We start from the raw sequence: 25,745 nt of genomic DNA, 5'->3' as shown, positions 1-25,745 counted from the left end.
TAATAGTTATTACTTTGACCAAAAATTGGATCACGAAAAAACATTTATTTGATTTTATTTTATTTATCTGAAAAAAAACCCTGTAATTTAGGCAAAAATAGTCAAATTGGCTGCCAGCCAATTGATTTTAATTGAATTTAACTGTTATTTTGTCTATTTATAAAGTAAAAACATAATTGTTATTATTTTTTCTACAAAAGTGATTAACTTGATTAAAATTAAAAAATGACATATTCAAAGACTAATTTTATTAATCTCCATTTTTCTTGTTTTTTTTCAAGACAATACAATTTTAAGTCTGAGGATGATACAACACACTACTCTCTATTGAATTTAAAAAAGGAAAAATATCTTCACATTTTATAATATATAAGTTCAGAGTGTAGCTTACTTAACTAAATTTCTAGTGTACAAAACAGATACAAAATGTGAGGAAATGCCAAACAGAATCTTCAAACACAGTCTGCTATTGGTCAATCCAAAACAGACTATAAAAACAAAATTAATTACCCTCTAAAAATTTACCAAAAATTTGCAAACATTTTATAGATTTATTAATAGCCGCTGCACAAGAATCACTACTATATTCTGATACAGGTGTTGTTTGCGATCCTTCTTCATCCTCTGCAGCTCCTGAAGTAGCAGCCACCACTGGCATGTCAACAACATTCAGCGCATTAAAGCGACACGATTCAGAGTATGATGTAAAATATGAGCTTGTAGAAGAGCAGCTTAAAACCATACCAGTATGAGAGAGTTCTGCTGTAAAAGTGTATATAAGATAAAGTCTGTTATTATCTTCTCTTTCAGTTATTGTACTTGATAACGGTACCCCATCCTTATGCCATTGCAATTGAACCTTTGGATCACCAATTTCCGACACACATGTCACCTCAACTTGAGTTCCAACAGACACGGTTGCAGAACTGTCCAAACCAGTACATTCTGGATATTCAGGGACTGATGGGGTATACAAGACATTCAATGTTGCTACAGTAGATTTAAAATCTGTAATGGCTGTACACTCATATGAAGTTGGCGGATGTTGACAAATTACACATTGATAATTTCCAGAATCTACACCTTTTACTGAATCAATAATCAATTTATACGTTCCTGTGTTACCTTGGTCAATTTTGGTAATTGTGTATCGATCTTCGGGGTCTTCACCATTTATATTTTCTAAAGCAACCTTATCAATTTGGTTACGTGCCGAGAAAACCTCAGAATCTTTAGTCCATGCAACAAAATAATAACCAGCAAGATAGGTTCTGTTGACAACACATTCCAACCCATGGTCTGCACCCTGTGTCACTTCAGCAGATTGTGGATCTATTAAAAACTGAGAATTAACACCAACAACCAAGCCAACAAGAATTAAAATCATCGGAAAACGGTATAGATATCTATACGTTTCCATACTTGTTGAGTATCTTCCTAGGGTACTAAGATGATTAGTAAACAGAATATTAGCACCACTAGACAAACTTTGGTTACAACAAGTGTGATACGGATAGTAAGTAATCCTCAAATCAGGAACCTTCTGATTTCAGAGTACACAATTAGCCAAGAGAATGTAGGCATACAATGTAAATTGTTATCCTCAATTGGTGCTGGAATGCTCAACTTCAAAATATAACTTCTTTCTGAAGGGAAAGCCTTTCATGAAATTGTTCGAATACACTAAAAATACAAAGTTTAATATAGTAGTCCACTTAAAAACAGCTATTCAAACAAAAATCATCTCACATACTGTATGATGTTCCTACCAATATCACCTTTTATAACCAATCAGACTTTAAGCCAATGTAATCCTACATTCTGATTGGTCTATAAACAGATTACACCTCCAGTAAATAGTTCCACCCACCAAAGTGATTTTCTAACTACAGTACTTTACAATAGCCTGCCAAGTGTGAGAATTTACAAAATGTTTTTCTTAATATCAAATGAACATAAATAAAACATAGACCACCTACTTTTAAAAATTCAGTCTGTTATTCTTAAAAAGTGCATTTATGAAAAAGTTTTGAGGACGACTCCGAAAATGACTGGGTTCATCCCGGCATAGCAGCATGTTTTGATACCGTATATTTTGATTTTCTGTAAGTATTTACACATGGATAGCCTATAGTGAATGAAAGTAAGGAACAAAATCACAGCATTTGCAAATAATCTGTTGGGGAAACAGACATTTCGGAAAAATTAAAAAGGAACAAACAGGACAGCCAGATTTAGAAAGGAAATTTAGCAAAAATTAAAGGAAAGTATGGGGTATGCGGACTTGTCGTTGAAACAAGTCAATATAAAAACAAAAAGAGACTGTGAAAGTAGAGGCTACAACATCGCCAAAGACAACAAATTCTAAAACTAATTCTAATTCCGGCAAGGAAGGAATAACTTTTCCCCATTTTAGGGGATCGAAAGGCGGGCTGGTTAAAAAAGATAAATTTTAACATGACCACCCAAGATAGTACTTCTAGCAGAAACAGCGGTACTCAAAATTCAGTATAAAATTCCACAAAAAGAGAATGTAGAACCAAAAAAAAAAAAAAGATTTATCATCAGCAAGATTTGAACATTAACATGCATGAGATGCATATAAACATTACACCAAACTTGCATAATTTTTCCCCACCTAATTTGTGGATAAAATACGGTATTTGAGGATAATGCAAAACCAGGGCAATAGAGAAAAAAGCATAACTACAGTAAAGCAATATATTGTTGGTTTTCCTCACCACAAAAAAAAACAATGTGTTCTTGTTTAATATGCATTACATTAAGGAAGTTTTGAGAAGTAAAGATCAATTTTTCTAATAAATTATAATCCAATTGCTTCCTTTTGGTTTTAATGCGAAAAGGTGAGGTAATTTTAAAAGGAAAAAAAACAACATGCAACATTATTTGTTCAACTGATTGTTAAAGAAAGCACAATATCTTACACTAACTGATCGACACGTGTGAAATTAGAACCAAATTGCTCTTCTTGTGTTGGGAGACATACTACAGTCATACAACTTTTTTTTAAAGAAATCAGGTCCTAACTTGGCTGGGAGTCATTTGCCAATTAGGTCTACTTGACCTTGCTGGGCTAGCCTACTATTATAGGCCTAGGCTTAGCCTAACTAGCTAGGAGCTTAGGGCCTAAAAATGTATTTACCTGTATTTCACAAAGTAACAAGCAATAGTCTTATTGATAATAAATCACAAAAAAGTCATCTCCAAAATAAAGACAGAGAAGAAGAAGAAGAATCTCTCTCCAAATATTAAGCATGTATTTAGGGCTACAATTAATATTGTTTTTATTAATTATATTTTTTATCTAAATTGCTTTGTTTAATAAAAGAAACCATGTTGTTGGTACTTGCTCTGCTTGCTCTAGAGGTGTTTCTATGACACCGCATTGGATACACTGTGAGGTAATGGAAGTAAATCCGCGCTTGAAAGCAGACAGGGAATTCCCATTTTGGCAAAAAGCTGATTGCCGATTTTAAGAGAACAATTAATTCTCTCCTTAGAGGTCAATAAGGAGCGAGGAGGAGCGCGATCAAGCACGCGCTCCTTAAAACTAATTATGACCTTTCAGTTTCAGGAAATGGAAGATATCTTTGGATGATGACAAACAATGCTTCCTTCTGGTATTAAGGCGAAAAGGTGAGGTGATTCAAAAAGAAAAAAAATCAGATTCCCTTTATCTATATATAAATTTACGTAAGGGCAAAATTCGGTAAATCGCGCCTTACTTTTAGAATTTGTACTCAATGGTATATAAAGTTGGTTCGTACTTTCGGTACTGATTTGAACCACCTGATGTAACCCTGTTTACTAATTAAATTAAGTTAGATAATTAGTTATTGACGATTAAAACGAATTTAGGTTCAACGATTTGCCCCAAAGAGGGGTGTTTTCCGATCGTGGTATACACTGTCTAATGGATGTCCATCTTGAAAAATACCCGCCACAAAAATGCGAGGAGGCTTTGCATTTTCCTATCTCCTCCTACGATAATTGTTTTTAATAGCTGAAAACCGGTTGAATAGCTAGAGTACAGCATCATATTGTTGAAGACAGGCCGATTTAAAAAAAAAATACTATTTTGATAGATTTAATATAGAATTCTACAAATGTATTGATTTGCGAAGAATGGAACATCCCAATCTCTCAGTCTGCCAGAGTTTAACACAAGTAGGTAAATTGATGAGCCCTTCGTTTAACACATACGGTAGGTAAATATATGGGCCCTTTGAGAATAGACTTGCAATACTTTGACAACTGTAAATACCTATTAACTATTGTTGCTCCTCATTTGAATCGAACATTTCCTACTGTGAATGTTCGTACTGTTAGATGTAATATAAAAATATATACAAATAAACTTTATTACTGAGATTGTGGATAGGCTCTACTGTTAGATATATAAACACATTATTATATACAAATAAACTTTATACTGACAGTTCCTTCTCAACGTTTGTATTAATTAATAATTACCAATAATATAAACGTCGTAGTGGTGTATCGTGACATGTACTTTAATATTTCAATCGATTAATTATGACAGTGACAGTTTTAACAAAGTATTAAATCGCAAATGTTTTACTGTATTTAGATGTAGGCCTATATATTTATAGGCCTATAAAACATGAAAGAAATATTTCGTTACTGAGTGGATAAAGAATATATTTAAAAATTGTTCTTCTTTGAACCTATCCGCTTTCCCATCCCTCAACCCTAATGTTACATACAAAACACAAATTGGGTTTCTTTAAATGAGTCCAAATCAAACATTTGGACTCATTTTGTGAAAAGTTTCTACTTCGGAAGTAATTCCCAGGGTGCTAATTTTAGTTGACTACATAAATCATTGTGTTCTATTTATTCGTTTCTGTAAACGACAATGTATTATAGTCCTGTGGTACGTACACTTGAAATTGCCAGTTTTGTTACGCTGAAATTACTGTGTATTCGAGAACCATCTGTGGGTACGACCTAGATGGTACGCTCGCTTCGCTCGCGTACCATCTAGTTTTTACAATTATTATGTTAATGAAAAAAAAATCACAATATCTGTGTCATTATTTGAAAATAACATATTACAAGCGAAGATTTCTTACAAAAGTATGCAATATATTAATTTATCAAATGAAAGCAGGTTATTGTGTTGCAGGCCCCGAATTTGGGGATTTTAGGGGCAAGGCCAGTTAGCATCCAGTTTTTCATTAAATTAGGGCCAGCAAGGCCAACTTGGAAGGCACCATAGCCATTATTAAACAAAAAAAATTATCGACAATTTATCACTACAAACGCGATTTCTTGTAACTTGGATTCCGCTAACTGCCATATACGGCAGCTGTGGAAACGCCTGATACTGTAATTGAAAATTGTGCGAAAATGCGAGATTTCTTTTTTTCTGCGCAAAACTATTTTGACAAAACAAAATGTCATAAAACAAGCTTAATTTTTCTATTAAAACACTACAATAATACAAAGTGTGTGTCAACTTCAGAAAAGCATTTCATTCAAACAAAAAACATCTCATACAGGATATTCCACTTCTTATAAAAAAAAAAACAGACAAAAGCTAAACGTATTCTGATTGGTCTATTAAACAGATTACACAGTCACCTCCAATATAGTTCCACCCATCAATGTGATTTTCTACTAGGGTCATTTCATTCCAACAACTCAACAAATGGGATTGCTGGGTACCACCTCAGATTTCCTTGAAACTCACATATAATATGCAACTATATGTCTCACGAACACACCAACAATTTCAGTTGCCAACTCCAAGTCGTTTAAAAGTTATCGCCATTTGAAAATGTGTCGTCTGTAGAATTTTTTGTCTTAATAAATTACCTTTTTGTAAAGTTGCATTTTTAATTAGCCATATTTTAAAAATTATTAAAGCTATTAAAGCTGAATATTGATACACTGACATAATTTTGGTCATAGATTGAAAATATGAAAAAAAAAATGCTGTATCTCAATTCATTTTCGAGATATTGGTCCCTAGAGACCCCAATTTATTTTGTCGCGAACAGCTTCAGCAATTTTTACCCCATATTTAAATATGAAAATACATTTTTAAATTGATTTTTTCCTATACATTATTAACATATGGTGTTAATGTATCCATACAAAAAAGTTCATCATTTTTAAAATGCATCTTATGGGTAAACTGTGCGTCAAAAAGTCACTCGGGACACAAAATACGAAAAATCATTACTTTTTCGTTTTGAACTTTGACCTTGTGGGCAATTATTCCCAAAGTTGAAACTCATCATTGTAAGTTTATCAATACATGATTCAGCTATGTTCTAATTACCAGTTTGGTGTCTTTATTCCTTCATGTCCAAATATGACTATTAAATTAGGCCATTTTGTGTATATTTATAGCAATTTCCATGTAAAACATGCTATCGTCAATTTTCGGAAGATCATAATTTCAGCATTTTATCTCTGAGTGCTTTCAATTCATTCAATTTTAGACAATTTTTTAATCTGAATCCATTTCTGCAACATTCAAAGCAAGAAAATGAATAGTTCAAGAGATACACATGGTCAAAAATGGCTCAAGTGCATAATTAGTGTGCACATATTGCTACAATCGCGACATTTAAATGGACATAAAGTTTTATACTGAAACCCCTAGAACATCACAACTTGTTATCCTAGCAAAACTTTTGATCCTGAATCCATTTCTGCAACATTCACAGTAACAAAATGAATAGTTTAAGAGATATACATGGTCAAAAATGGCTCAAGTGCATAATTAATGTGCACATATTGCTCCAATCGCGATATTTAAATGGACATAAGTTTTATACTGAAACCCCTAGAACACACCACAACTTGTTATCCTAGCAAACCTTTTGATCCTGAATCCATTTTTTCAATCAATGAAGTAACAAAATCAATAGTTTTAAAGATACATGTGCTAAAAAATGGCCCTAGAGTGAATGCACACAGCAACAATATGATGTACATGTAAAAAATGTTTTTTTTTTAGATTTTTTTTCTGAATTTTGCTACAAATTCAATTTACAAACATATAATGTAAAAATATTTTTCTAACATGATAGGGCAATTTATTTTAATGTTTTTAAAAAGGAAATGCATAATAATTATAATTTTTCCCTAGAAATTTACAAATTCTGGCTGTGCAAAATTTGTAAATTTTAGGTGTGACGTGTACGTCCATAACAAAATTACAACAAATCACTTTTTCTTAGTTGTTGCATATTGGATATTGATATAGATTTTTTTTTAGCTGAACTATCATTTTTTAGCCTTATGATTAAAAAATAATTCATAAATTGTGAACGTTTCATTTCATTTTCTTTTTTTTGTCGTTATCACAACTGTTTCAGTCATGCAACCGCGAGTAAATAAGTAGGACGCCCTCAGTTTTCAAACCGCGCATTATACTATACACTAGAGGGCGCATTACAATATCCATGAGCAGAGCCATAATATATATAAAGAGTTACGACATTGGATTTAAGTCACGTGATATGCAGATCAATTTGTGTCAAACTTGTCTCCGTTAATGCATGTAAAGTATAGGAGCAAGAAATTACTTTAAACTTTTTCTTATATCAAAAAAAATGTAATTGCACATTTTACGGTGGAATATCGACGTGCACAGCGTACAGAACCACTTGCGCCAAAGAATATTGCGCGCGCGTACGCTAGTACATTATAACGTTCGATTGATTGATTTTGGAACAAAACATCCCATAACTACGTCCCATTAATAACAATTATGTAATGTTTTCAATTCATAATGCATGCTTTGATGACTAAATAAAATAATAAAGTGTCGTGGATATATTTGTTAATATACTGAAAAGGGTATGAACAATATTTAAATAATAAAGGCAAATTATTACAAATGAAATGATGAACGAGTCTCTGAAAGTTTGTGTCAAAAACACACAGAGAGCATATACTGTATAAAAAGAGGGGTGAATTTGTATTGGTTCATGCTTTGATGTATCCTGACTTGCATGTAGGCCCTAGTATTTATTCTTTTGTTATTATAGACACAATATATATATGTTACAAAATTAATACCATTAATAAAATTAATTACTAAAATAAAAACGGAATATAAGCATTATTTCATAGACAAAAAAATCTAAAAATAAAGCATGAACTACCGGAAAACGCTATACAAATAAGACGCGCGCGCCCTCAGCGTGCGAATTCTTTGACACAAACATGGCTTCTAATCTTCAATGTCGTAACTCTTTATATATAATGGCTCTGTCCATGAGTAAACACGTGTGTTTACCTTTAAACAAAAGTGACCAATGACAACGTTTGAATGGCAAAAAAAAATAAATATTCATGAGGTTGTCTTCCAAGGGCTTTTATTTCTCGAAGAAACCATTCATTTTTCTTATTTCATTTTACAACATGGCCTGAACGATCGATCATGGTAGGTGTATTTATACATGACTTTTTGAATATTTTTCAACCTTAGATTATACAGAAATTTTAATTACATGAATAAAAATATATAGAACTAAATATGAGTTCATATAAATATATTTAATATGATTATAACTGGAAACTGATTTCATAAAATACTGTAAATGTAATATCAATAACAGTATAAGAAATAATCAATTTTATAAATCCAATAGATCCAATAACCTGCTAAATTAATAGCAAAATTTTATTTTTCAGATCAGAAATTGCTTGATTGCTGATGACATCACTCAATGCTTGCATTGACTGTGTCTGTAAGAAAAGTAAGAGTGTAAGTTGTACAGTATAGTAGACAAGATTTTACTGACGTTGTTTAACTGTGGGGATCAGACTATAACAGGTGTTTCAACGTAGTATGGTTGTATACAATATAATAAGATAATATATAGAAACACGAGGGACACACAAGCTACAAGCAGGGAATAATTTCGCCAGTGTAGCATAGCAAAAAGCTATACAAAACAACAATATTGCTACACATTTCTAAAATTGTGTAGCAAAAAATACAATACAAAACTATGTTTCTTGACTCAAAAATCAGTTTGATTAGCAATTTTGCTAAACAAAATTACAAAATGAAATTTTTCCTTGACAAGTCTCAACATCAAGTAAGTATGTGAACAATTTATAGTAATATCTTACTTTTTTTTCGTTGTTTTGGCTGTTCAACCTCACCTTGAATAATAGGTATTGTGGTGGTAAAATGCAAACGCATTATTGATAGATTTTGTTTTGCTTTGTCTGGCATGCCGCTAACAAAACGCCGTCTTTTATTGAATACGGCATGTATCGCCTCGCCACCTTGCTCTCCCAAGAGGCCAAGACCAAAATTCCATCTTCTCATTTGCTCTCCAACATGAAATTGAAGCATATGCAATTTTGGGGATGAGGTCAGATTTGGTTTTGTATGCCTCAATAAATAGGCATATGTCAGATTCTGAAAATAAGAATATAAACAAATGAATTGTATGTGGAATCTAGACATAATACATCATATGTGTGTTTTGAATTAAAACTCACCAAGCCTTTGGATATCTGCTTCAGACATTACATTACAACGATTCATCTGGTTATGTACTTGACCATATCCAATGAAAAGAGTTTTAAGCTCTTCCAATTCTTGCAGCTTTGCTTTGATGAGTTTCATTTTCGCAATCCCAACTTTTTCTACCTCTTTTTTCAGGACTTGTGCAGGAATTTGGAAGAGTTTCTCAATTACGGGAGGCTATTAAGATTAATACATGATTCCATTTCAATTTTATTTAAAATTAATACAGGTATGATTTCATATTAATTTATTTATTTTATACACTAAATACCTGCAGAGCTTTGTGGACATGGTTTCCATTGAAGGCTTTACCGTGGTACTGTTGACGTGTAATTTTATTTTCTTTCAAAAAATCGTCAAGCGCTGTTACAATGGGACCTATACCAAAAGGTAGGTTTCCTTCAAGCTGTTTCTCCTATAAATAAAGACAAAGTTCTTTGTTTTTTAAGTTTATACAGAACATTTAGAATTTGAAAAGTATCTTTTAGTTACTCACAATATTTGAGACCACTTCTTTTGCCTTGATAATGGTCTTTATATCCTTGTCAATTGATTGTCTGTCATGTCCTTTGAAGTAACTGAGTTGGTCTTCCATTTCTTCTATCTCTTCTTGAAGCTTTTCTTTCTTTATCTTTAATGCTAAAAATAGTATGAAAGTTTAAAACCAAAATATAATATTTAAAAAAATGTGATCATTAACAATCTGGTTAAATATTAATTTTTGGCATACCCATGTTCTCTTTGACTTCTTGCTTTAGCCTTTTGTCAAATTCATCTTCTTCCTCCTCATCACTTTCGCTTGTTTCAGCTATTTTAAGCATTGAATTGTAAATTATCATATCGATTTGATGACCTTCATTTTCTAGCATGTCATAAAGGCGCTTGAAAATGCCCAGTGAGATGTGCAGTGATGGTACTGACACCTGAGAAAAAAGACAGGTAAGTTTTTTACTGGATTTAAACATTTTGGCACAAAATATTATATGGAGGAAAAAAAAAATATTTACATGATTTTTTCTGTCTCAACTAGAGGTTCTCTAATTACACAACGAGAAATATCTTTTGCTTTTTCCTTTCGGCCATCCAATTTGAACTTTGAATAGTCGTTCTTAATTTGCGCAAGTGTTCATGCTACATCTGGCGTCTTCCCTGCATGGATTTCCCGATTTGTCAAAGTGCAAAACAGGCAAGGGTAACGGCCTGAAATTTTAATATAAAATACATTTATAAAATATGTTCAAGCTTAAAATACAATAGTGACATACTAGGTTTGATATAAATTACTTACCAGTTGGTCCTAGTAACCCATATAATTTTGTCAGGTACGCGTAATCCCCAAAGCCAAACATTCTCAATGTGTAATCTCTGTTAATATACAACAAAGTTTTTATTTTAATCATAGCAGATTATTAATCTAATAAATCAAAGTTATGTTCAAAATCAAAATTCAACATACCTCCATTTTTTTCCATTCATATTGGAAATCTCACAAGAAACATTGGGCAAGGTGGCTTCAATGTTATACAAGCAGTCAGGGGCCTCAAACAATAACACCACTATAACATTTCTTGTTGCATTCGGGCTCTTGATATTAAGAATTTGAACTTCAAATTTTGTAGAGCCTTCCCCCTGATCCCCACCAAATTTGAGCCATATTTCGTTGTTAAATGGAACCAGGTTATCTAACCTATAAAACAAAAATATTATTCACATTTTATGAAAAAAACAATCTTGAATTTTTAATAAAACAATTGTTTTTTTTTTTTAAATATACATTTAAAACTATAATAACTTGCATGAAGTGTTGCTCTAAATGAGCTCCAATTGTGTCCTCAATCTTTGTCATCCAAACAACAGCTGAATCTGTGAGACTTAATCCTTTCGTCCTTGTGCTTCTTTGCATTAGTTTCTGTGTAGTCGCCATAAATACTCCGTCAATAAGTTCTTCCTGACGTTTGCATATTTTCCTTTCAGAAGGAATATTCTGACCAGCAGAATATCTATCAACACAAATGTGATATACCTAAGTTTAATATTTAAATGGTTTGGCTTATAATTATGTCTCTGGACCTGGTCAACCCATAAATTTTATTACCGTTTTATCTTTCTCAGCTGTTCCCAGGTCACATTACAATCGGTAATCATTGCTAAGGCTTTGTCCACTGACATTGACGTTGATTGAATGCCAGCTTCTTGGAGGTCACTTTGGGAAGAATGCTTTAGCTGATCAAGCCGATGTCGTTGTATGTCGTTGTTGCTTATCTTGTTTGAAAGGTTGTCCAGTTCTCTTCTTCGCTTAAGGAAGGTTTTATTGGACACCTCAGAACTTTTGTATGTAGTGTTGGTAATTAAAGTCGCCTTCCTCGGCTATAATATAAAATATAACCCAAGATAAAATGTATGAAATCTATTTTAAATTTTGTATTTATACTGCATTATACATTAATTATTACTTACCCTTCTACTTGTGTGAATTTTGTGTTCACCTTCATTTTCTTTCAGATTTTTCAAAAGGACTTTATCTGAAAGCTGTTGAACACACTTGTGGATATGATTTGTGTTGTCGACAACTTCAAGAATGCTGTGTGTCATTGCTTCCAACTCCCTCTGTTCCTGAATGACGCGTGCATTAGGAATGCATATGTGACGACCGTTAAAAGAATCTCTGTAAATTGTGGTGACATTGCAATTCGTACACAATACTTTAACATCAAGTAAAGCCTGTTTTGCCAGAGGTTGGGGAGGTGCGAAATCAGATTTAATTAGTGGACTGTTGCATATGAAACACGGAATTTGTTTACGAAGTAAAACAGAAAATATGGAGTTTACACATTCATTACAGAAACTGTGGCCACACGCAGAAACTAAATAATTTGGACATAAAATTTTGTTACAAATAAGACACAAATACAAATCATTAGCCTGCTGTAAATTAAAAAGCCTGTGTTCATGTGTTGTGCAATGGTGCTGATCTTGATTATCTTTCAAAGAAATAGTGATTGGTCGCTTGAGTCTAGTATAGTTTATTGATTGTTCTCTGAACAAATAACAAGTAATACAATAACAATCAGAGTGAAAACCAAAATTAAATCGAAGCTTGCAACCGTCTTGAACTATGAATATTGCAATCTACACAAATGTTACAAGGAAATACTTCATGGTCAAACTTTAAAAATGCTGATTGGTAATTCATATCTGGTTTTGTAGGATGCTTTCTTTTTCTTTGGAAACCTTTTGTTGGAGATTTAAATTTTTTCCCACAGGCACAGCATATCCCATCTTGGGAAGAGTTATGAAAATCCATAATATACTGTAAATAACAAAATCATAATGTACTGTAATATTTTTCCCCTGGGTATACTGTATTAATAAAGCCTACGATATAAATGGAATACAGTAGGTAGCATATAGGCCTATAGACTGACAATTGTAAAGTAAATTCAACTATCTGAGTGATTAGAATATATTTTTAAAGAACAATATTGAGAAAGAAAAGTTAAGACATTATTTAATACATATATTGTTATTTTATTGTTTTTTCCTAAAACTATACTGTCTATTACTTAAACCTAGGCCCCTCCCCCCCATCACCTTTTGGTGGTTGACACCTTTAGAGTACGCTGACCCCGTGACCTACTTTTTACTGAATACGCCGCCGGCGAAGGCTTAGCTAGGCCAGTCTTTGCTAAACTTAATATCTACCGTGAAACACTAACTTATAAACCTGTTGATTACAGGTTCTAGAAAAAAAACGACATTTTATTTTAAAGATAATAAATCAGTTTTTTTTTTTACCAAACACTGAACAAATCTGAAGAAAAAAACGACTTGCAACACGCCTTCCTCAAACAAATTAAAATAAAAAAATTAGTGACGAAGATAAAATAAAATGTGAACTTCTATTCTCCGAAAAAGATTATTTTGAGGCCCTAAATGAAATGGATAACAATAAAACACCAGGAACCGATGGTCTCCCAGCTGAATTTTACAAATGTTTTTGGACTGAAATTAGCCAAACCCTAACAAATTCATTCAAATACTCCTTTCAAAAAGGTAGTCTTTCTATTTCACAAAGGCGTGGGGTAATATCATTGATTCCAAAAAAAGAGAAATCGCCAATGTTGTTAAACTGGCATCCCATCTCATTACTGAACGTCGATTATAAGATCATTTCCAAGACCATTGCGACACGACTAAAAGGAGTATTACCATCTGTGATTAGCCCTGATCAAACTGGATTCCTTAAGGAACGATACATTGGCGAGAATATAAAACTTCTCTTTGACATTATTGAACATGCACAAAGAAATAATCTTCCGAATCTACTTTTTTTTGTAGATTTTGAAAAAGCATTCGATAAAATAAGATGGGACTTTGTTTACTATGCACTAGAACAATTTGGATTTGAAAATAAATTTATAAATTTGATAAAACTTCTTTATAATGATATTTTTAGTTGCGTTATTAATAACGGGTTTTCTTCTGAATTCTTTAGTCTTAGTCGTGGTTTACGACAAGGATGCCCTCTATCACCATACTTGTTTATTCTATGTTTGGAAATCCTAGGCAATGCAGTCCGTCAAACAGAACAAATAGAAGAAAAAAAAAAAATAGAAAATATAATAACGTAAACATTAAATTAAGTCAATTTGCTGACGACACGGTATTCTATATAAACGATTCCAATTCAATAAACCCCATTATGGACATTTTGGACTTATTTGCTTTATCCTCAGGGCTTAAGATAAATTATGAAAAAAGTAATATAATGAGATTGGGCTCATTAAGAAATTCGGATTATAAAATTCCCACCAAACAAAACATAATATGGACTAATGAACCCATACGATACCTTGGTATAAATGTTTCAAGTAATTTAGATAATATATTTGATTTAAATTTTCGACAAAAATCTAAAGATATCGATAAAATATTAAACATGTGGAGGCAAAGATCCCTAACCTTATTGATTGAACAAAGATTGAATATATATTTATACTGGGTAACCTCTTCAGTCAAAGACTGGTCTCCCAGAGGGCCCAGTTGGTGATCAGTGGCTGTAATGTACTAATACACCGGGGTAACCCCCTACTCGTCTCGAAAGATGTACTAGGTTCTTTAAAGTGCACACGAGCTAGATGTGTACACTGGACCTACGGTTTATAGTCCTTATCCGAGAAGACTCGTTCTACCACCAGAACCATGGAGTGAGTGAGCCTCGAACCCCTGCCGATGTTATGGCTACGTAATTACGGTTCCACTGTCTTAACCGCTCGGCCACTCACTCCCTTATTTGGTAAAATTACTATAATAAAAACACTGGTTATGCCAATTTTAAATGTTCATTTTTCAAACTTACCGGACCCACCAAATCATTTCTTCAATAATATACAAAGTAAGATGTTTAATTTTTTATGGAACGGAAAACCTGATAAGATAAAAAGGAAAATCATGAGCAACGAACTAGAAAAGGGAGGGTTGAAAATGCCACATGTTCAAAGTTACTGTCAAGCTCTAAAAGCATGTTGGGTTAAAAGATATCTAGGAAAAAACGATGGTAAATGGAAACTTTTTTTTCAAAGAGATCTACATAATTTTGGAAACGACTTTATTTTTTATAGTAACTTCTCAACATCCTCCGCGATGCTTAAACAGTTCAATGGTTTTAATAAAGACGTTCTATTAGCTTGGAGCGAGTTTAGTTTCAAAGAACCGAGCTCTGTTAAAGAAATATTATCACAATCCTTATGGAATAACTCTTGTTTTGAAATCAAGGAATTCAATATAAATAAGGTTTGGTGGGACAAAAATATCAAATACATTAAAGATATTTTGACTCATAGCAACCGAATTCTTAATTTAGAAGAATTCGAAGAACGATACAATTTTAAACCAAATTTTTTACTTTACCATCAAATTGTACACTCAATTCCAAGGCACTGGAAGCAAACAATACATCACAATTAATAATCGAAAATTCTAAAATAAATAATTTGATGAAAACAAAAAGAAGCTGTAAACACTTGTATTCTCATTTCGTTAAAAAATATGCAACAGTGCCCGATAGAATCGAGTCCAGATGGGAAAAGGAACTGGATAATACACAATTGCAATGGGATATGATATTCACAACTTTGCATAAATGCACAATCAATACGAAACTTAAAAACTTTCAATATAAATTTATTCACCGTATCATTTATACTAACTCTTTTCTACATAAGATATCAATTGTTGAATCACCAATTTGTGAATTTTGTTTAGAAAAAAAGCAAACTTTAATACACATGTTCGCCGTGGAATGCAAAATAATTGATGTCATGTGGAGGAAAATACAAGTTATTATTGAACAACAGTTTAAAAGAAAAGTGATTATAGATAAAGAAAGGATATGTTTTGGTATTGAAAATCATAGAAATAATCATGCAATTAATAACTTAATACTGATTGTAAAATTGTATATTTATAACTGCAAAGTTAACGAACAAAAACCTCATATAAATCACTTTAAATCGGTATATGAGAGGTATAAAGAAATTGAAAAGTACATTGTTTTTAAAAATAGCTAGACTATTGATATTTATGTATAAAAATAGCCATATGTTTTGTAACTTGAAAAGGTTACTTTATTATTATTTTGTATTACTTTGTAATGTAACCAAGTTATGTAATGTATACTGTTTTATGAAATATAGAAAAAAAATAAAAATTAATAAATAAATCAGTTAAATATCTATAGAACACTTACACTTTAAATAGAATATAAGATTAGCGGGGGATTTTCTGCATTAGAGTTTCTTAGGGCGGCTATTTTTTTTCGCTTCTGTGTTCGATCGTTCGATAAGTAGCGCGCGCTAGGCTCTAAAATTCGACTATGTTTACATTATTATTGTGCGTATTTTCTTTTATTATTCCAATTGTAAGTTATATTCTGTGGAATTATGTAATATATTTTATCAAAAAATATAATAATAGTCGTGTTTAGCCTTATATTTAAGACATAATTGTTGATCTATGAGCATGATACTACCGCTTCCACATCGATACATTTACGTAGCAAATCTAAAAATAAACAGACCAAATGACGTCATGAAAAGGCTCGCGCTAACAAAAACAATCAAACGCGCTGTAAGAACTTTTCTTCCGTATTGAAACAGTGGTGTTATATATAATGGACGTACGTACATAATTTTATGTATGTCCATCATATACAGTACGTTAGTTGAACGGGCTGAGATAAATTTCCTAACAAAATGTGTATACAATATAGGTAGTGGTGTTCCCTCTCAAATATAGTCATCTTTTTATAAAAGTACTTATGATAAAGAATGGTACATTGGAACAATACTTGAAAGATCAGAAGAATGAATGTGTCTATGTAAAATTCATGAACATATCCAAGAAGCGCGCACCAATGCTCTATATCTTAACCAGCAGATTCTCTACATTAATCAGTGCTATATTCCAATTCAGGATATAATCTGCATTACCTCTGCATTAGATTCATTCTTTGGGTTTACTGTATTATCTTTAAAACTGTATCATTTTGGAGAAGCTAGCTACTGTATAGGTGTTTCAGTATACACGCGGCGCGCGGAGAGAGAGAGACACACATACATTACTTGATAATGATCAAATTTGTGCACATTTTGAGCACTTATATCTTTAAAACTATTGATTTTGTTAATTTAATGATTGCAAAAATGGAATCGGGATCAAAAGTTTTGCTAGGATAACAAGTTGTGATGTTTTAGAGGTTTTAGTATTAAACTTATGTTCATTTAAATATCGCGATCATACTGTAGCAATATGTGCACACTAGTTGTGCACTTGAGCCATTTTTGCCTATGTATATCTTTAAAACTATTCATTTTGTTACTTTGAATGAAGCAGAAATGGATTCAGGATCAAAAGCTTTGCTAGGATAACAAGTTGTGATGTTTTAGAGGTTTTAGTATTAAACTTATGTTCATTTAAATATCGCGATCATACTGTAGCAATATGTGCACACTAATTGTGCACTTGAGCCATTTTTGCCTATGTATATCTTTAAAACTATTCATTTTGTTACTTTGAATGAAGCAGAAATGGATTCAGGATCAAAAGCTTTGCTAGGATAACAAGTTGTGATGTGTTCTAGGGGTTTCAGTATAAAACTTAATGTCTATTTAAATGTCGCAATTGTGCCAATATGTGCACACTAATTATGCACTTGAGCCATTTTTGACCATGTGTATCTCTTAAACTATTCATTTTGTATACTTTGAATGTTGCAGAAATGGATTCAGGGCCAAAAGGTTTGCTAGGATAACAAGTTGTGATGTGTTCTAGGGGTTTCAGTATAAAACTTAATGTCTATTTAAATGTCGCAATTGTGCCAATATGTGCACACTAATTATGCACTTGAGCCATTTTTGACCATGTATATCTCTTAAACTATTCATTTTGTTACTTTGAATGTTGCAGAAATTGATTCAGGGCCAAAAATTGTCTAAAATTGAATGAATTGAAAGCACTAAAAGATAAAATGCTGAAATTATGATCTTCCGAAAATTGACGATAGAACGTTTTACATTGAAATTGCTACAATATACACAAAACGCCTTCATTTCATAGTCATATTTAGACATGAAGGAATAAAGACACCAAACTGGTATTTGGAACATAGCTCAATTATGCATTGATAAACTTGTATGATGAGTTTCAACTTTGGGAATAATTGCCCACAAGGTCAAAGTTAAAAAACGAAAAAGTAATGATTTTTTGTATTTTGTGTCCTGAGTGACTTTTTGACGTGCAGTGTACCCCTAAGATGAATTTTTAATAATGATGAACTTTTTTGTATGGATACATTTAGCACCATATATTAATATTGTATAGGAAAAAAATCAATTTAAAAATGTATTTTCATATTTAAATAAGGGGTAAAAGTTGCCGAAATTGTTTGCGACAAAATAAATTGGGGTCTCTAGGGACCAAAATCTCGGAAATTAATTGAGATACAGCCATTTAAAAAATATATTTTTAATCTATGATCCAAATTATGTCAGTGTATCAATATTCAGCTTATTAGCTTTAATAGTTTTTAAAATATGGCTAATTAAAAATGCAACTTTACAAAAAGGTAATTTATTAAGACCAAAAATTCTACAGACGACACATTTTCAAATGGCCATAACTTTTTAACGACTTGGAGTTGGCAACTGAAATTGTTGGTGTGTTCGTGAGACATATAGTTGCATATTACTGTATATGAAAGTTTCAAGAAAATCTGAGGGGGTACCCAGCCATGATTTTCTGAAAATTTGTTGAGTTGGCATGGAATGACCCACTAACCAATTGTTAGACTTGCCCCAAGTCTGTATTGTCTTTTTTTTTATTTATTTGTTTTTATTTCGACCGCGATTTTTGTCTGAAAATACAGACTTGTGAAACACGTATAGAAATCGATTTGCACACCGCAAACATCCGATAAGAATGACGTAGGTTATCATACCGTATTTGGCTATATGGGGCGGCCGGTATGTAAATATGGATTTCGAATCAACCAATGATCATTTTGTTTTAAAACGAAAAAGATTTAGTACGTACAGTGCTGAATGTACGATCGAGACTGTTGAAATATAAAATCGTGTTGCCAAGTTGTTTTTTTACCTCCTTTGTAGGTCCTACTCAACTCGCACGTATGACCTGCCAAATAAAACATACATACCACCACCACCGGCACACAACAGGGCTACACCACAGAACAGGACAGGGTGGGAATTAAATCAAATTATCTCCGCCTAATAAATGATCCATTCAATGTTTGGGAAAAATCCCATCAAATGTTTACCAGACTACTTGGCATATAAAATCATTTCTAGCCTTCAGAAACTTTCATCAATGTACCCAAGTACACATTGTCTAAACGTAACATAGCGCATGCGCACCATCTTAGTTGTTGCGTCTTTGAAATTCTGAAATATGAATATTAAAATGAGTGTATGAGTGAGTAGCCAATCGCATGCAGCTGAAACTAGTCAACCAGATAATCTATGCACCAAGAATTCTTGGCGTCAAACCACGTGACTTTTGCGTGTTTCCCCAGACGGAGTATCCAAACTAAAGTAATACACGTATGACACGCCATATGTGCACAAATATTTATATTTTTACTAATATTAAGACAAAACTCCGTCTGGAGCCCAGACTAACCAATTGTATGTACTTGCAGTATGCCTGCCTAGTCAAATTCATTCTGTTAATTTAAACAAAGGTTCATCTTGATAGCTTTGGATGCCGAAATTGGACACACATCAGTAAATTACTTAATGTATCGTCCCCCAAAAACATGAAAAATGAAGATTAATTCAATCAGACTTTGAGTATGTTATTTTGTAGTTTTAATAAAGTTAATAACTTCCATAGAAAAAAAAAAGTGTTTTCACTTATAAAAGTGACACAATAAATGGTCAAATTCAACCAAAAATCCATTGGCAGGCAGCCAAATTGATGATTTTCTGCTTTAAATTACATTTTTTTTCAGGTAAATACATTTTTTTTTATCCAATTTTTGGTCAAAGTGGATAACTATTATGTTACTTTAAAATGGAATTTTCAACAAACTTTTTTGTTCAAATTTTTTTTTTTCAGGGGGACAATACATCTTTAAGCTACCCTAATATAAATTTCAATCATTCAACAGGCACATTAATTATTGATAAATTAATGTTGTCATACATGTAGCAACTGTTTAATGTACACTAGAACCTGTGTTTTATTTACCCTGATTTTACGTTCCCTGGATTTTATGTACGCATAAAATGACCGATGACGTCATGTTTAGTAAATAGTGCTATTTTCTTACATTGAGGGCGCAATTTAACAACACACCACAAAGTCAAGGCTGTGAGACATTACTCCTACAGCAGCGACTGCTTGTATTGATAGAAAATACAAAAACATTGATACAGCTCACTATGTCGGTCGGTTGGTTGGTAAACACTCTAACTTGAGCATGCCACTGCAGCAATGTATATGGCCTTGTTCTTGTTTATTTATATAACCCTTTATTTAAACATTGCACAGCCTGCATATACTTTTCTAGTTAGGCCTCACATCTAGCTAGGTATACATTAGTCTAGACTAAGCTAGTGACCACTGCATGAGTCAAGTAGGTAAACACGACAGCCTTTTAGCTACGATCTACGTATTTGGGGGTCAATTTAAGGTCAACCTGGATTTTACGAATCCTATGTTTTACGTATGCCTTTTGGTCCTGTACCGTACGTAAAATGAAGGTTCTACTGTATAAGGGTTTGATTGGCTATTTATTATAATTATTTATTTTATTTTATTGTGGCACGGGCAGTCAAAGGGTTGTGACAGCAACAGTTAGTGGCATAACACATACATAAGTATTAAGTTATAGAAAATATGAAGAAAAAAAAAACAAACCGCAATTTTAAAAACATCCTAATAAAAAACAAATTTTCTTGCAGTGAATTATCGGTCAACATTTTTTCTCAGATTCCTGAAAATGTTTTCTAAGACTAGAGAGCATTAATTCAACAATTTTCTGAGGGAGGATCGATATTTTTTTTTTTTCAAAAACACTTTGAATATTAGCTGATTAAGTGCTTAAATATTCCTTCTTCTCTAAACACAGCTCCTACATTTTCTAGATCTAATTTAAGCTCACAAACTACATTTCATGTAAAAATAAATACTATATGGTCCTATTGGGATAACTTTAAAAGGTTAAAAATGTGAAAAATAGGTCGATTCTAATCATTAAGTGTCCCACTACAAATCTCAACATGCATTGCACAGGGATTTATATATATTTTTTTTTTCTGTAATTCATCCACTTTAAAATCAATCGTGAGGTCAAACCAAGCAAAGTACCAGATATCTCCAAATTTTTATTAACGGATTCTGGTAAAAACAGAAAGACAATTAATGCAGCAACTAGACAACGTTAAGCTAGGCCTATAGCTAGTGTACGATGTTTGTACGTTACAACCTACAAACTAAGCCTAGCCAGGCTAAAGACCTTTCACGAAACGTCATTCAGAGCTACCTACTTAGGTAGTAAATGGTTTCTCTCTTTTTATCATAATTTACCATAAAACATACATTTAAGACAAGAAATTGTATTACTTTGTGAAAAGTAAATTGTTTAATATTATTTTTGGTGTTGCACACCAAATGATAACCCACTACACTCCTTGTTTCCAGTGAATTGGGCAGTACACCGGAAGACGATCCCTATACTTGCACGAAGAGTGCAGTATGTGCACATAAGCAGCTGTGTGCAACATTAAAGTCTCGTTCGAAATACAGTACGCTATCTACATGTTTTCCAACCCGCCAGTTTGAACACACAAGAGAGCGACTATGGGATTCGAGCCATGGACCGACGCAAACATGGTTCACAGTTCAGCGGACAACGCAGTGATTATCACCAGTTTACTCGACTGTGCTATATTAAAGTTTTCTTATGTTTTATGTACATGAGGTTTTGGTCCAATACCATGCGTAAAAAGTGAGTCAGTCACATACTGTAAATACTAAAAATACTACTAAAATAACAAGTAGTCTTCACGCACCTTACAAAAGTAGAGCCATTGAGTTGAAAATCCAGCAGCACTACTCTACTCTTGACTTAGGTCAAGATCCTGGTGACCATAACAGCCTTCTCATACTCTCCATCATCTGACGAAGTATCTTCAAAAAATCATGGTGACGGAACATGTTTACGATCAGATTTCTATGTGAATACCTGAAAAATTAAATTCAATCTGCTAGTGAATTGACATTCCACAGTCACTATTACCTATTTGTAATATACAGGAGCCAGACTAAGGGTCCATACAAAAAAACTGACTGACATCAATTCATTTCGGCTCTTGTTTCCAATTGTGTGAATTTTGAATGCAAAACAGAATCTACATTCAATTGTATTATGTCTTTGTGTTTTTTATATCATCTGTGTGATTTACCTATAGGCCTAGGCCTATACTACAAAGGCCTAGGCCTATACTACAATCAATCGTTTTATGCTGCAATGTATTTTTTTTTTGTGATTGAATATAAAGATACCAACAAATATATACTGTATATACAGTATGAACAATTTAAAGAACATTTCTTGAAAATCATGGATAACAATTCAATCAAGATAAAAAGAGTCAAGTCTGATTCACAAAAGTAGGTAGGCCTATAGACTATACTTATATCTAGGCCCAAATAATACTCCTTTTCAGGCACTGTTTATTTATGCTTTTTCATTCATAATATGAAATTTACTAATAATATATTTAAAAATTATTATAGGCCTAAATATTTTCATAGATAAGTAGTAGTAGCGTTGAGTATACATTTGTTTAAATTATGTATAATAATTATTTAGATAAAACTTGTATGGTTTGATTCCTCCGCGGTTTGATTTATAAACTATACTGCCTAGGCCGCCGAGATACCTCACAATATTACTAGGCCTAGATAGGACTCCAAAACCACACTCACTGCTGCACAGCCGGTCGGGTTAGTGAGGACAGGTCTATAATAAACTAGGCTAGCCTCTATTCCTATCTATGTCTACTACTAGGCATAGAATGGCATAGGCAGGCCTATTCTAGTACAAGCGAAGTTGTCGCGGCTAAATCACCAGTCTAGTAGAGTTTTGGCCTGTAATGTAGGTACTGATTTGAATCTGCAAACCTTTCATTGCTTGGTTGAAGAATGCCAGTAACAGGCAGGAATTTCCTAACGTACTATACTGTGTACAACATGTGGTGTGACACGACCTTGTGCCACAAGGTATATTGAGTAGAGGGCGCTCTAATGATTAGGAACACTGTAAACAAAACATACCCGTTGTTCTGAGGTTCAAGAAGTTGGCAACAAAGAACACAAAGAACAGTCTAATCGAAAGAAAGGGATATTTAAAATCATTTTCTGATTGGGAAGCACAGACGGTATTTCAGTCTTTCCTGACATCACGTACCACCAAACAACAATATCGGGTAAGAAATTTGATTTTATTTCCACACTGGAAGCTATACACTAATAATGAATAATCGATAAAACATGGCAATAATTATTTTCTTTTTTATAAATTATTTTAATTACAGTTGGTTATTTATTGTATATGAAACATTTAGGCCGATATTTTTATTTTGAAAGAATTGTATCATTAAGTATGTAACACTAATGTTAGTGTCTACAATACAGCGCTGCAGCTGAGGATGGATGTCCCTGATCATTATCATGTCGAGTATTAGTAAATATCTAAAGATGTATTACTATACTACGGTATAGTTGACTTAACTATGGAGTTTAAAAAATGTGTAGACCTATATACCTAAACCAAAATGGCATGCGAGTTTCTTTCGCTTTATACAAAATAGTCGTTGCATTTAATTGGTTTTGATGAAGCCTATCGTACCTTTTTTCTTTTTTACCACTTACGAAATCATGTCAATATCTTAATATTTGAAACATCTCTAAATGTTACGTATGTTTAAACGATTAACATGACGTGAAATTTTATAAAAAATGTCCTTATAATAATAAATTTGAATAACGACGGAATAACGTAACATATTGAGTATTATTTTTTACTGCATGATAATTGATATTAACTACGGTATATTAGTTATTAACAACGTAATAGGACCATCGGCATTAGGCCTGATAAAGTAGATTTGTAGCATATTGTTTAGAAATGTGAATATAAAACAAATAGTAATACATATTTAATGAGGCTATGTCGTACATTTTTTCTTTATTAAGAAATAAATTAAATAAATGTTAATATTTGAACATCTATAAATTTGAACGTAGGCCTATATTAAAATGATGTCACATTAAATTTAGAATTCCGACACAAATTAATAACGTACGGTAACAATTCTTTCCTCCATGATAATAATATCAACGCAATAAGACAATCAGTCCGTAGGTCTGCTAAAGTATATATTTTCTAGGCCTATTGTGTAGAAATGTGAACAAACCAAATAATTGAATTAATGAAACAATGTGACCAGCACTATTTTCAACACCATCTGGAGAGCACGGTAAGTGGCCAGAAACAAAGTTAAAAAAAACAATATATCCGATAAACACAAAGCAAGTCATAAGCTGGAACAAATGAGACTGTTCAAACATCAACACAATCGCTTTTAAACCGAACAATTTAGCAAAGGCAATGCTCTTATGTGTGTGTGTGGGCAGGGGTGGGGGTACACCTCTTGGGGTGTGGGACGAAAACTTTTGAATGTTCTGTTGTGGGGCGTGCGAGAGACTTTGAGAATGCGATCCTATACTGCCCAACTCACACTTTACTAATCTTGGAACCGCTACTTATTCCAAAAGAGTAGGCCTAACTAGTGTGAAAATTGTAAAAAAAATAAATTAAAGATCTGTCTAAGATAGAGACGTAGATGATGGTTAACCACAAAAGAAAAAGTTTATATTATATAGGCCTACATGATGTGAGATAGATGCAGTCGAGCTCCCATGGGACACTGTATTGTGGACACAGTCGGTGCACGAACGTATACAAAGATGGGAGTGTGTTAACACAATCAACCCCTTCAAAGCGGACATGTTTCTCCAATGGGATAGTTTTTTTTACTGTCCCCTCAATTTTATCTTTAAAAATCTTTAAAACAGAAACAGGAGTGAAGTTGTTGCTTGGTGGTTATGATGCTAGGCTACCACTCCAAGGTTTCTGGGTTTACGTCCCGCCACATGTCAGGATTTTTTCTAAGTACAAAATTACATCTCCCCATACTTCCAAAGACTTGTAATAAGACTTTGTTTATGTAAAGCATCTTGTGTATATGTTTGTCTTGTGAATGATCAGCAATTGCTGGATGGATCACCCTCTTTAAATATGGTCAAAAAGAGATAAGTAAATAAAAAAAAAAGAAATAGAAATGAAAAAAATGCTAAATTCGTCCATTAAACGATTAATATGTATAAGGCCTAAATTATACTGATTACATTTTTAGGAATCAAAATTAGAAGTAAAATGACCTTTGTCTCATTAGATCCCTAATATTAGAGATTGATACTGTATTTTTAACTTTCCCATAGTTCGTTACAAAGGACAAGTGGACCACATGTATTTCTTTTTACCACAAGCATAATTAAACAGTCTATTGTTAACTAAATACAATTCAAGCTGAAACAGAGACACCGT

General features: G+C 32.7%; 3 protein-coding genes across 3 annotated transcripts; all 3 read right to left on the bottom strand.

Annotated features, from left to right (window-relative positions):
- LOC140058733 (uncharacterized) lies at positions 1-22,216 on the bottom strand. The gene is made up of 2 exons (XM_072104456.1): positions 22,144-22,216; positions 1-1,646 (listed from the first exon to the last, which is right to left on the bottom strand). The coding sequence occupies exon 2, from the start codon at positions 1,418-1,420 to the stop codon at positions 503-505; it is 918 nt and encodes a 305-aa protein (XP_071960557.1). The 5' UTR covers positions 1,421-1,646; positions 22,144-22,216; the 3' UTR covers positions 1-502.
- Positions 8,584-10,419, bottom strand: LOC140058248 (uncharacterized). The gene is made up of 6 exons (XM_072103812.1): positions 10,281-10,419; positions 10,047-10,189; positions 9,822-9,965; positions 9,523-9,727; positions 9,145-9,439; positions 8,584-8,754 (listed from the first exon to the last, which is right to left on the bottom strand). The coding sequence occupies exons 1-5, from the start codon at positions 10,417-10,419 to the stop codon at positions 9,273-9,275; spliced, it is 798 nt and encodes a 265-aa protein (XP_071959913.1). The 3' UTR covers positions 8,584-8,754; positions 9,145-9,272.
- On the bottom strand, positions 10,091-11,756 carry LOC140058830 (uncharacterized). Its single transcript, XM_072104582.1, has 7 exons — positions 11,646-11,756; positions 11,347-11,550; positions 11,007-11,237; positions 10,839-10,915; positions 10,558-10,750; positions 10,281-10,473; positions 10,091-10,189 (listed from the first exon to the last, which is right to left on the bottom strand). Exons 1-5 carry the CDS (start codon positions 11,717-11,719, stop codon positions 10,677-10,679), a joined length of 660 nt encoding a protein of 219 aa, XP_071960683.1. The 5' UTR covers positions 11,720-11,756; the 3' UTR covers positions 10,091-10,189; positions 10,281-10,473; positions 10,558-10,676.
- Positions 22,217-25,745: the final 3,529 nt, after the last annotated feature.

Source organism: Antedon mediterranea, chromosome 9 (genome assembly GCF_964355755.1).
Source record: "Antedon mediterranea chromosome 9, ecAntMedi1.1, whole genome shotgun sequence".
Lineage (NCBI taxonomy): Eukaryota > Metazoa > Echinodermata > Crinoidea > Comatulida > Antedonidae > Antedon > Antedon mediterranea.
The sequence above is the reverse complement of the archived record's forward strand: the minus strand, read 5'-3'. Positions and strand labels throughout refer to the sequence as shown.

Excerpts from the sequence above, each read along its gene's own strand:
- LOC140058733 (XM_072104456.1), bottom strand. The coding sequence starts at position 1,420 with ATGGAAACGTATAGATATCTATACCGTTTTCCGATGATTTTAATTCTT.
- LOC140058248 (XM_072103812.1), bottom strand. The coding sequence starts at position 10,419 with ATGCTAGAAAATGAAGGTCATCAAATCGATATGATAATTTACAATTCA. Across the intron at positions 10,190-10,280 it reads AGAAGTCAAAGAGAACATGG|CATTAAAGATAAAGAAAGAA; the intron begins GTATGCCAAAAA and ends TACTATTTTTAG. Across the intron at positions 9,728-9,821 it reads ATGTCCACAAAGCTCTGCAG|CCTCCCGTAATTGAGAAACT; the intron begins GTATTTAGTGTA and ends TAATCTTAATAG.
- LOC140058830 (XM_072104582.1), bottom strand. The coding sequence starts at position 11,719 with ATGTCAGTGGACAAAGCCTTAGCAATGATTACCGATTGTAATGTGACC. Across the intron at positions 10,916-11,006 it reads ATGAATGGAAAAAAATGGAG|AGATTACACATTGAGAATGT; the intron begins GTATGTTGAATT and ends GTATATTAACAG. Across the intron at positions 10,751-10,838 it reads TGGGTTACTAGGACCAACTG|GCCGTTACCCTTGCCTGTTT; the intron begins GTAAGTAATTTA and ends TTAAAATTTCAG.